The sequence below is a fragment of the Ruditapes philippinarum genome, unplaced genomic scaffold (assembly GCF_026571515.1).
Source record: "Ruditapes philippinarum isolate M1 unplaced genomic scaffold, ASM2657151v2 ctg11832_1_1_1_1, whole genome shotgun sequence".
Taxonomy (NCBI): domain Eukaryota; kingdom Metazoa; phylum Mollusca; class Bivalvia; order Venerida; family Veneridae; genus Ruditapes; species Ruditapes philippinarum.
Genome location: NW_026865459.1, coordinates 16,813 through 28,841, shown reverse-complemented (window position 1 = coordinate 28,841; position 12,029 = coordinate 16,813). Strand labels below are relative to the sequence as shown.

Here is a 12,029-nt window from a genome sequence, read left to right as displayed (position 1 = left end):
GAAAAGATCAGGATCAGGATCAAGTTGATCCTGATTTTATTTTCATTGTTTAATGTTACCCAAATTTTTTGTTTTTGTTGAATTAAATTGTAAATATTCAAAAATGTAAAAATATTGCTGATTTGCAAAGAAAACAAACTATTTTGGGATAAAATCAACAAAATAACAAAAACAAATACAAAATATTTGGATGAAAATAAGGATCAATTTTAGGATCAGGCTCAATATTTGGATCAACTGTAAAATGCCATATCTTTTTGCAAAATTAACAATTAATTTATTCTAAAAATTTCATATACTTGCTATTTCAAGTCCAGTTTTATCAAATTTATAATCAGATATTTATCTATGAGGATAAACAATGAAGAATATCAGGGTTTTTAAATTTGATCCTGATCTTGATCCTGATCCTTAAATCTTTGTGAACACGGGGCCAGGGCTTTTATTTGAACAACTTTGTAGACACTCACTAGAAGATGTTTCATGCTTAATATCTAAACTCCAGCTATTTGGGTTTTTTCAAAGAAGATTTTTTAAGTTTTTGCTATATATAAGGAAAATCAATGACACCCGGGGGCCACGGCCAATTTTGACCCCAGGGCTTTTATTTGAACAAACTTGGTAGACACCAATTAGAAGATGTTTCATGCTAAATATCTTACTTCTAGCTCTTTGAGTTCTTTAAAAGAAGATTTTTTAAGTTTTTACTATATGCATACAGGGAAAATCAATGACCCACTGGGGCCGGGCCAATTTTGACCCCAGGGCTTTTATTTGAACAAACTTGGTAGACACTCATTAGAACATGTCTCATGCTAAATATCTTAGCTCTAGCTCTTTGAGTTCTTTAAAAGAAGATTTTTTAAGTTTTTACTTTATGAATATAGGGAAAATCAAAGACGCCCTGGGCGGGGCCAATTTTGACCCCAGAGCTTTAATTTGAACAAACTTTGTAAACACTCACTAGCAGATGTTTCATGCCTAATATCTAAACTCCAGCTATTTGTGTTTTTTCAAAGAAGATTTTTTAAGTTTTTGCTATACACATATAAGGAAAATCAATGACCCCTGGGGCAGGGCCAATTTTGACCCAAGAGCTTTTATTTGAACAAACTTGGTTGACACTCACTAGAAGATGTTTCATGCTTAATATCTTAACTCTAGCTATTTGGGTTTTTTCAAAGAAGAATTTTTAAGTTTTTGCTATACACATATAAGGAAAATCAATGACCCCTGGGGCAGGGCCAATTTTGACCCCAGGGCTTTTATTTGAACAAACTTGGGAGACACCCATTAGAACATGTTTCATGCTAAAGATCTTAGCTCAAGCTCTTTGAGTTCTTTAAAAGAAGATTTTTTAAGTTTTGACTATATGCATATAGGGAAAATCAATGACCCCCTGGGGCGGGGCCAATTTTGACCCCAGGACTTTTATTTGAACAAACTTTGTAGACACTCATTAGAAGATGTTTCATGCTAAATATCTTAGCTCTAGCTCTTTGGGTTCTTTAAAAGAAGATATTTTAAGTTTTTACTATATGCATATAGGGAAAATCAAAGACCCCCTGGGGCGGGGCCAATTTTGACCCCAGGGCTTTTATTTGAACAAACTTGGTAGACACTCATTAGAGGATGTTTCATGCCAAATATCTAAGCTCTAGGTCTTAGGGTTTTTTAAAAGAAGATATTTAAAGTTTTTTCTTTCGGTTGCCATGGCAACCAGAGTTCTGCATGGAATTAAATTCTTTGAACAATTTTTAAAGGTGACCACCAAAGGAACATTCCTGTGAAGTTTGGATGAAATTGGCTTAGTGGTTTATGAGGAGATGTCATTTAAAGTAAAAGTTTACAGATGGACTGACGACGGATGAAAAGCGATCACAAAAGCTCACCCTGTCACTTTGTGACAGGTGAGCTAAAAATAAATACACTGATAGTAATCAGGAGACATATTATTTTACATCAAACCGCAAAAGAATTATATATGCGTGTTGTATGAGATACATGACCTGATATTACATATATTTATTTATATAGCAGATAATAAAATGTACTAGTACAAAATATTTAATATTATTAATCATAAAAATATTCATACTTAATCACTCAGGATAAATTACTAATTTTATATCAAGAGTTGAAATACCTATAGAAAATGTGCCAATTGTAGACCAAAGAGACAAAATTTACAGGGGCTGGCAAATAGTACAAGAACTTTTTTCTAAAGTGACATTATTAAGTACAAATCTGTAGGTATGCCCTAATTAATCAAGTATACAACACCACAACAAACATATCACATTCATCTATATTTCAATAACAATATAGAATAATTCTTTAGAAATAAATTTCTTATATACCTTCCATATTTTGTTATGACATTTGGGGGCATCACTGAACTGTAACATCCACCAGAATACTGATCTGCCATCCAATTATATTCTCTATAATCTACAGGGTGTAGGAAATCATCTGTCCCAAACACCCAGGCATAGTGAGCACATAGTGCTTCTTTCCTGTTATAACAAGATAGTTGTTTTAGAAGTCCATTATCCAAATTACAAATGATAGTGAACATATGTAAATCAGGCAGAATTTTGTTTTATTGGGTTTACATCGCTCAAACACAGTATAGGTCATATGGTGACTTTCCAGTTTTACTGGTTGAGGAAGACCTCAAGTGCTCCTGTTTGCTTTATTTCAGACACAAAGGGTACCAAAGTAGAGACACCGACGTTCTGTAAGGTAGCTGGATAACTTTTTCACCTGAAAGAATCCAAAGACGCTTGCACAACTGGAACCTACAGTGTTGAGAAGCAAGTGGTTTGAAGTAAACAACCTTAACAACTTTGGCCATGAAAAAGAGGCAAGTGGTTAAATTAAAGTTAACAACCTTAACAACTTGGGCCATGGATGAGAGGCAAGTGGTTTGAAGTAAACAACCTTAGCAACTGGAACCTACAGTGTTGAGAAGCAAGTGGTTTGATGTAAACAACCTTAGCAACTGGAACCTACAGTGTTGAGAAGCAAGTGGTTTGAAGTAAACAACTTTAACAACTTCAGCCATGGATGAGAAGCAAGTGGTTTGAAGTAAACAACCTTAACAACTTCAGCCATGGATGAGAGGCAAGTGGTTTGAAGTAAACAACCTCAGCAACTGGAACCTAAAGTGTTGAGAAGCAAGTGGTTTGAAGTAAACAACCTTAGCAACTGGAACCTACAGTGTTGAGAAGCAAGTGGTTTGAAGTAAACAACCTTAGCAACTGGAACCTACAGTGTTGAGAAGCAAGTGGTTTGAAGTAAACAACCTTAACAACTTCAGCCATGGATGAGAGGCAAGTGGTTTGAAGTAAACAACCTTAACAACTTCAGCCATGAAAAAGAGGCAAGTGGTTTAATTGAAGTAAACAACCGTAACAACTTGGGCCATGAACAAGAGGCAAAAAAATAACAAAAGGGCCATGATGGCCCTGGATCGCTCCCCTGACCCATCAACAGCATCCAAGCAATGTCTTAGACAAGCATCCTGGCCAAGTTTGATGACAACTGAGTCAAACATGTGACCTCTAGTGTGTTAAAAAGGTTTTTCCTAGGGATGGCAACAAATACCAAAATCAATACTCGAGTACTCGGTCATTTTTCCGATCGAGTACTCGGTTACTCGGACGATTTCCAATGATCTTCAAAGTTTATCACACAATATCAACACTGTCTGCATGCTACTTTCGTTTCTATTTACATTCATAGAATTTGTAACTATAGATAGGACTGCAAAGGAGACAAATTAATTAAAATTAAATCAACGACATTATATTTTAGAACATATTTATTATTGCAATATTAAGTTTAAAACATGTTTAACAGTTGAAACATCTTTTTCTTCCTGTAATAAAATAGACTAATCGGCGTCAACAAAAGTTTACCCGGGTCTAAATACTAACTTAATTATCATATCATAATAGCAATACGGCCCTTTGTTGTTTTCAAAAATGTTACCTTAAAACAAGATTCGGGTACAAACTGCACTGTGATACACAATTAAAGGTTACTAAATATCATAAGAGGCCGGATGACGTAAGCGACACATGTGCGCGTGTCAAACTGTTGATCCCCTCATTAAATTTATTGTATCATTTTCACACCTCTGCAAGGAAGTTGTGATTGCATTTAACAGGTATTTATGAAGGTATATGCACATCTCCGAATTTCTGAACTAATTGGATACATTTATTAAATTTAATGTCTAAATAGCAAATAAAATAGAAATTATACATTTTTTTCCGAGTAATCGAATATCAATTTTGTTAACCGATATTCGGACGTTCGATCGAGTACTCGGTTAACCGGTTACTCGTTGCCATCCCTAGTTTTTCCATATTTGGGCAATGTGACCTAATTTTTGACCGGAGACGACCCATATTCAAACTTGACCTAGAAATCATCAAAACAACCTTTCTGGCTAATTTCCAGGTAATTTGGATCAAAAATGCAGCCACAAGTGTTAAAAAGCTTTTTCTATTTTTATCCTGTGGCCTAGTTTTTGACCGGATATGCCTTTCTTCGAACTTGACCTAGAAATCATCAAAACAACCTTCCTGACAAATTTCCAGAATATTTGAATCAAAACTGCAGCCACTAGAGTGTTAACAAGCTTTTTCTATTTTTAGCTGCTGTGACCTAGTTTTTGACCGGAGATGACCCATCTTCGAACTTGACCTAGAAATCATCAAAACAACCTTCCTGACAAATTTCCAGAATATTTGAATCAAAACTGCAGCCACTAGAGTGTTAACAAGCTTTTTCTATTTTTAGCTCCTGTGACCTAGTTTTTGACCGTAGAAAACCCATCTTCCAACTTGACTTTAGAAATCATCAAAACAACCTTCCTGACTAATATCCAGAATATTTGAATCAAAACTGCAGCCACTAGAGCTTCTTCTATTTTCAGAATATGTGACCTAGTTTTTGACCGGACATGACCCTTCTTCAAACTTGACTTAGATATCATCAAAACAACCTTCCTGACAAATTTCGAGAATATTTGGAGGAAAACTGCAGCCACTAGAGTGTTAACAAGCTTTTTCTATTTTTAGCTCCTGTGACCTAGTTGTTGACCGGAGATGACCCATCTTCGAAGTTGACCTAGAAATCATCAAAACAACCTTCCTGAGGTTGCAGTGTACTACAAATATAATCAATGCACAGTTGCCACACAATGTGCTTTTTTCTGAATTAGCAGATTAGTTGTGTTTTCATGATGACATGGTACTAAACGTATGAAAAGAAATATATAATAGAATCATCAAACTAACCAACATGCCAGAAATTTCAAAATTGTGCTTGTTCGGCTGTGAAGCAGGCAAATATTCTATGATTTTCAATAAAGTGCATGATTTACTGCGGAAAGGCATGATATATTTTGTGAGTCCTCAATAAATATACAAATACATGAAAAATTCATATACATCAGCTTTATTCTTCATGACCAATTTTAAATTTCTGGCTTTGTTGCAAAACATTTTTATTAACAGTTTCTTCAAATGAACAGACAATGTTTTCTTATCTCCGTAAACAAATAATGGACTGTGCAACTGTCTGTAGTTTACCAAGATTTAAAATCAAGGTACCAGACTAAGTTTTTTACAGCCACAATACATGTTTCTTACCGTACAAGAGGTGTTGCAGCAGCCATTTCTCTAGCCCTATCAGCCAATATAAACCCCATTATTGCTGGATGACCACCATTAGGTTTTGTATCATCTATGCAGCAACAGCACACACTGTCAGAGGACAGGGCTATACCGTTTAAATCTACAATAAAATCATGTTATCAGTTACTAGAGTCAATATTCTGGATCTTTGTTCTTTAATTTATTTTTTGGGGAGGGGTGGGGGATTTTTCTTATTTTTTTTAAAAGCTGTATATGAGAATTTAACACTCACACTTTTCAGTCATTTTGTATGTGCACAAATTGCCTCAAAAACTAAACATGGTATTTCTAATTATAGAAATCATGTAAATCTAAAATCAGACATTAGTTTCAATTATGCAAGGTTCACAACTTAAACAGAGACAAATTTTCTTTTCATTTTTTTTAACAAAAACTATACATGGGAAGGGCATTCAACTCTACAGCACTTTGTCTTTGAGCAAATTGCAATAAAAACTGAACGTAACTCCTGTTTTATGTATGAATGTATCTTTAAAATAATAGATGTCACAAATCAAATTAATGATTTACCAACTCAGTAAGAAAGAAATACTTTGTTAAAGAAAGTTTAAAACTGGTTTGTCAAGGATTCAAACATTTACAAGATTTCATTTCTGTAGTACTTATCAATAGGCCACTGAGCCATGATTATAGAAAACTATTTATTCATTTATCATTTCAAGTCAATACATAAATCAAATTTGATTATGGAAACTAACAAAACATATTCCCAAATGAATAAGTCTCCAGTAAATATATTCAAACAATACACATTGATTGACAATCAAAACAATATATATATATGCTCAACAAATTATTAGTATACTTGCATCTTACTTCTATTCATTTTATAACCTTTTTGAACAATCAAAACTAATTTAATTGATTTTTCAGACCAATTAATAACAACATTCACATTTACCTAATTTTTTCCAAAACTGTGTTTTATAATACATCACTGTTTTAATTATTGATCCCATCGGCATTTTTTGCATTAGTTGTAATCGTTCCCATGGTAACGGAGGATCAAACTCTATCCGGTTGAGAAGTGGTGGAGGCACTGAACTTATCACATATCTAGCCTACAATATAAACAAGACTGAAGTACAAAAAAATTCTAATAAAGTTGTTAATATATATGTCTTTATACTTGTTTAGCAACACCTTTAGAAAAATAGACAGTCCATAAATTTAAGAACCCACAACAATATTCTTCCTGACAAAACCACAAAGTTTCATGCCCACGAAATTAAGTGAATTCACAGTAATCCCAACTGACACAAAAACAAACTGTGGCAGAATACCAAAACATACAGAGTTTCTCAAAGATTATGAGTGACATAGTAAGCTATTTGTAAAATATATGTAAAATATATGTATATTTACCTCATAAACATTTCCATGAGAATCTTTAACAATCACTGTATGATCATCATATTTTATATAAACAGCTGGAGAACTAAGCTTCACATAATCCCCTACCAGTTTAGCAAGACCTTCTGATATTTGCTGAGTTCCTCCTTCAACCTTTTTTTCCTACAATTAAACATAAATAAATGTTACAAAACCTAACTTCATTAGCTAAAAAATGTGTCTGCTTATTTATGGTTCCATGTTCACAACAAAGATCGGGTTCAAGAACAAACAATTTTAACTTTAGTTTCATGGATGTGAGATTTATACAAATTAATCAAATTTGGCAGAAATGATTGTTGTATAGACAAAATTTAAACATACTAATTTTGAAATAAAATTTAAGAATAATAGTGCAGATATCAATAAGATCTGCATCAAATTAGAAATAAATTTTCGGATCAAGATTAACTTTTGGATCAATTTTTTAAAAGTTGTAAAAAAAAATTGAAGTTAACATTGAAAATCAAATCTCTAAGAATTAACAGTGAGGAAATTTTGAAATATAAAATTTTATCCTGATCTTGATCCTTACCTTTAAGTCATAGTGAAAACAGGTATTTCTTAGGAGTAGAGTAATCCTTGACAAACTGAACATGTATATCAAGACTTGTCCAGGTTTAAAATAAGCTCATCATTCTCTGATATTATGGGGATTTTAATACAAAAATGCTTAATATATAAAGTACTGGCAGCCAACAGGGTTCGAGCCCTAATCAGGTCACAACCATGTTTCTTCACAAGACACCTGTACTGGTTGGTTCCAGGAAGCAAACTCACAAGTTATTAATATAAGTTGCAAGAACTTGTTTCGCAATCATGCTTAAACAAACATGTTTTAAATCAGAATAGATTCTGGTCTGAATGCGACGAATGGCTGGCCTAGTTCTTTACTGGTGACATCAGTTTATCATTATTATTAGGTATACAAACGGTCAGATTCAAAGTAACATCAAAAGTGGAAATAATGAAATAAGTATCTCATAAACTTTGCTTACCTGAGCACCATTTGTTATTGAGATAAGTCTGAGAACTCCACCGCCGCAATTGAAGTACCATAGGGCACCTAGGAGAGATATCTCGGACAATTCTGCACAAAATAAAGCTTTCATGAAAATTCCAGCATATTCTTTTGCCGATCTGAAATATTTATTGCAGATAATACATAGCTCAATAGATTTGCCTCTGCAGGCTTTTAATATTAATAAATTAAAAAAGTTTTACCAGAAAATATTTACTGCTTTCATTTTACCCTCCCCCCCCCCCCAAAAAGGAAAATAGTATTTTAACTTAAACTGAAATACACCTTTGCCATTCCTTCACAATAATAATAATAATAATAATGATAATAATTATAATAATAATAATAATAATAATAATAATAATAATAATAATAATTAATAATAATTAATAATAATAATAGTAATGAAAATAATAATAAATAAATAAAATGTACATACTGGGTCCAGAGAATTTTATCTATAAACTGTGCCACTGTCATCGAGTCCCACTGTTTTGCTTTTTTGGCTGCCCATGGTGCTTCACATGGAACCTGAAAAAAATTTAATACTGTAGGCATTAGCTTAGAAAATGACTGACTGATGTTGCAAGTATAGTCTTTGAATATCTTTTTCTTACACATACAGTAATTTTATAAAAGCATTCTTCTAAAACAAGTTCTAAGTTTGTAATTCAGAATGTTAAATTTAATTTGAAGCATACAAAATTGATCTTATGTGTTCAACTTTTACTCAGATTTGTGAATCTCAAGAAAAATTAAAATGGTTATTATAGGTATCATACTAGCAGAATCACTCTCTTCTGACCGAGATATTTATATTCTACATGGAGTCATGCCTTATTTTACTATTTTAAAAGATTTTAGAAACTGTAGAATATTGTTTCCGAAGGCAATTTTTCTATTTCAATAAGTTACTTTTAAAGTTCTGATAATATTACATCTGTAATTTATTTATTTCTCCTTTTTTTTTGGGTTGGATTTTATGTCGCACTAACACAGTACAAGTCATATAGGCCTGTCAATTTTACTGGTGGAAACAGATCCCAGAAGCCCTTCTGTGCTTTATTTCAGACACAAACAGGCACCTAAGTAGAACCACCAACATTTCGTTAGCTAGCTGGATAGCTTTGTCACATGAAAGAATCCAAATCTCATGCCAGGATTGGAACCCACAGCAGTAAGAGGGCTAGTGGTTCAAAGTCAAAAGACCATGACCACTCAGCAACATACCCTGTTTTACATCTGTTCTTAGATTTATAATATATTGTCTAATATTTATACCTTTGTACTAACAAATTCAGCATTGAGATTTGATTTACTCTGTTAACACAATTACATAATAATTGAATACTGATTTACCTGTTTAGCCATGATATCAAATGTTCTGATAAAATGGTTAATATCTAGCACTTTAAATGGATTCCAAAATGGTGGCATACTTCCTTTAAACTTAGCCCAACAACTCTGTAAATAAATACATAAGTTACAGGTACATCATACATTAACTGAGTATTCATGTTCATCTGTAAAGTTTTTTTGTCTGCAACTCATTTGTAGACGCTGCAAAAAAACAAAACAAATATACAGAATTTATTTTAGTTCCATTGTGTAGGAAGGTAGAAGCTTAAAGACACACTTTTACATCTGTTCCTGGAAACCAGTACTGAGCAATGAGTGTTAAGTTTCTTGCTCAAGGAAACAACCACTTGCCCCTGATGGGGTTTGAACCCATATGGCTAGCAATCATTAGATTACTAGTCCGACGCGTTAACTACTTGGCCATGCCACAACAAGTTACTTCATAACATTACAGGCAAATGTTGAATTTCATTTTATGAGTTAGTCAATAGTATGAAATTTGAAGACCTGTGTAATCCAATTAAGTTACATAAAATTATAAGACAAAGTTAATATCAAGAAACATTAATAACTTGTTTCAGATTTATAAATAGTTAATACTCCATCAAATGTAGATAATAAATTAATATTATTATCTAAGATTTTATACCCTTAAATCCATAACGGTGTAGTTATTTTCATCAATATTGTACAACTTCAGGTCTAACTCTTTACATATTCTATATACTCTGTTTTGAGTAGGTCCGACATATGCTCCACCAAGGTCAATAGCTCCATGATCAGCATCCTGCAGAGAAATGAAATGTAATAAAATTAAAATAATAAGCAGTCAAAGTAAGACTGCTTTAAGTGGACTAGAAAGCACTAGAAAGATCAAGCTTCATTAAAATGATGCTAAATTCATTAATTATATTTACTGTTCTTGAACTTTTCTATGATATACACATCTAATAATCACAAATTTATTCATATTATAACTTTTTTCATTTTTACAGCATTACTGCATTCCATTTGTATACAGCCCATAGCTGCATAAAGTCATCATATAAACTGCAGCATTTCTTTAAAAAAATTACTTTGGCTTACCTTTAAAGTATATGTTCTTCCACCAACCCTATCCCTGGCTTCCAGCACCAAAACCTTCTCACCATTTTTCTGTAACTGTCTTGCAGCACAAAGACCTTAAGAAATAATAAAGTGTTAATTAAACTTTATTACAATTTTAAAGATAACATGTGTAATTGTAAGTGTTGACAGTTTGTGGAAATCATTGAAATTGCATTAGTGGTATAACAGGTCTGGAGTAGTCCAGACAAATTTCAAAATTAAAATCATGAAAGGGCCAAAACTCTGACAAAAATCAATGAACAAAAAATGTTGATGAGATGCACAATTAGACATGGTATTGAACATTCCTCAAAAGTTTTAATAAAATTGCACTAGTAGTTTCTGAGGAGTAGTCTAGACAATATTTGTGTAGCTGGCAATACAAAAAAAAAACACCTTTTCTTTTCAAGGGTAATAACTCAGCCAAAAATCATTCAAGCTGAAAACTTGTGTATTATGCACAAGTACTTTACCTACATAAAATCCTACATAAAATCCAACCCAAAAAAAGGAGAAATAAATAAATTAGAGATGTAATATTATCAGAACTTTAAAAATAACTTATTGAAATAAAAAATGGCCTTAGAAAACAATATTCTAGAGTGGACAAAACCCTATCACTAAATTTTACAGAGTGGACAAAACCCCACCACATCAGTTTTATAGAGTGCTATTCAAGGCAATTTTTAATCATTAATTGATGAAAATGTGCTATTATAATTCTTGATTTATAGTAAGTAGATTCTTTTTTATATAAATAAATTGAAGAAATGAATTTGAAGAAATCTAATAATAATGGATAATTCAAGGTCATAAATGTGGCACTGTGAGTCTCAAATAAATGACTACTCTTATATGCTATATGCTATAATTGACCATACTGCATACCCATTTTACTGCCCAGTTCATAATTGAGACAATATTGTCTTGGAGAATATCTTACTTGTTGGTGTAGTATCAATTAATGAATTTTGTATCATCAGCAAATATTTTAATGCATGATTTAACATTTTCTGTAATAGCATTCACATACATAACGAAAAGTACAGGCCCCAACACACTACCTTGTGGCACTCCACTATCCAGACTGCCTTCCACAATGACATACAGCCTTTAACTGACACAGTCACTATCTCCTATTGCAAAGAAATGTTTTTATCCATATTCATACAGTGACTTCCCCTGATCCCAAAAGATGATACTTTATTAACACTTTCCCTCATGAGCATAATTATTGTGAAAAATGGTCGTTTTCACTGATAAGCCTCCTGTTACAAGTTCAAACTGCTATGAAACTATGAAAAATGCTTCAATACTAATCAAGCTTGGCACAAATGTTGACTGGACCATTGCCTTTGTAACGACATGCTCAGTCTTAAATTTCCTGTTACCATGGCAATGAGGGGACATCTCAAAAT

At 32.7% G+C, this 12,029-nt stretch overlaps 1 protein-coding gene across 1 annotated transcript; it reads right to left on the bottom strand.

Annotated features, from left to right (window-relative positions):
- Nucleotides 1-2,360: 2,360 nt before the first annotated feature.
- Nucleotides 2,361-11,503, bottom strand: LOC132729115 (amine oxidase [flavin-containing] B-like; the record flags this gene model as incomplete). The annotated part of the gene is made up of 10 exons (XM_060714857.1): nucleotides 11,500-11,503; nucleotides 10,591-10,685; nucleotides 10,154-10,291; nucleotides 9,505-9,609; nucleotides 8,585-8,676; nucleotides 8,123-8,264; nucleotides 7,098-7,247; nucleotides 6,634-6,793; nucleotides 5,667-5,811; nucleotides 2,361-2,516 (listed from the first exon to the last, which is right to left on the bottom strand). Coding segments are annotated over exons 1-10 (1,187 nt in total), but the record flags the coding sequence as incomplete, so codon positions are not given.
- Nucleotides 11,504-12,029: the final 526 nt, after the last annotated feature.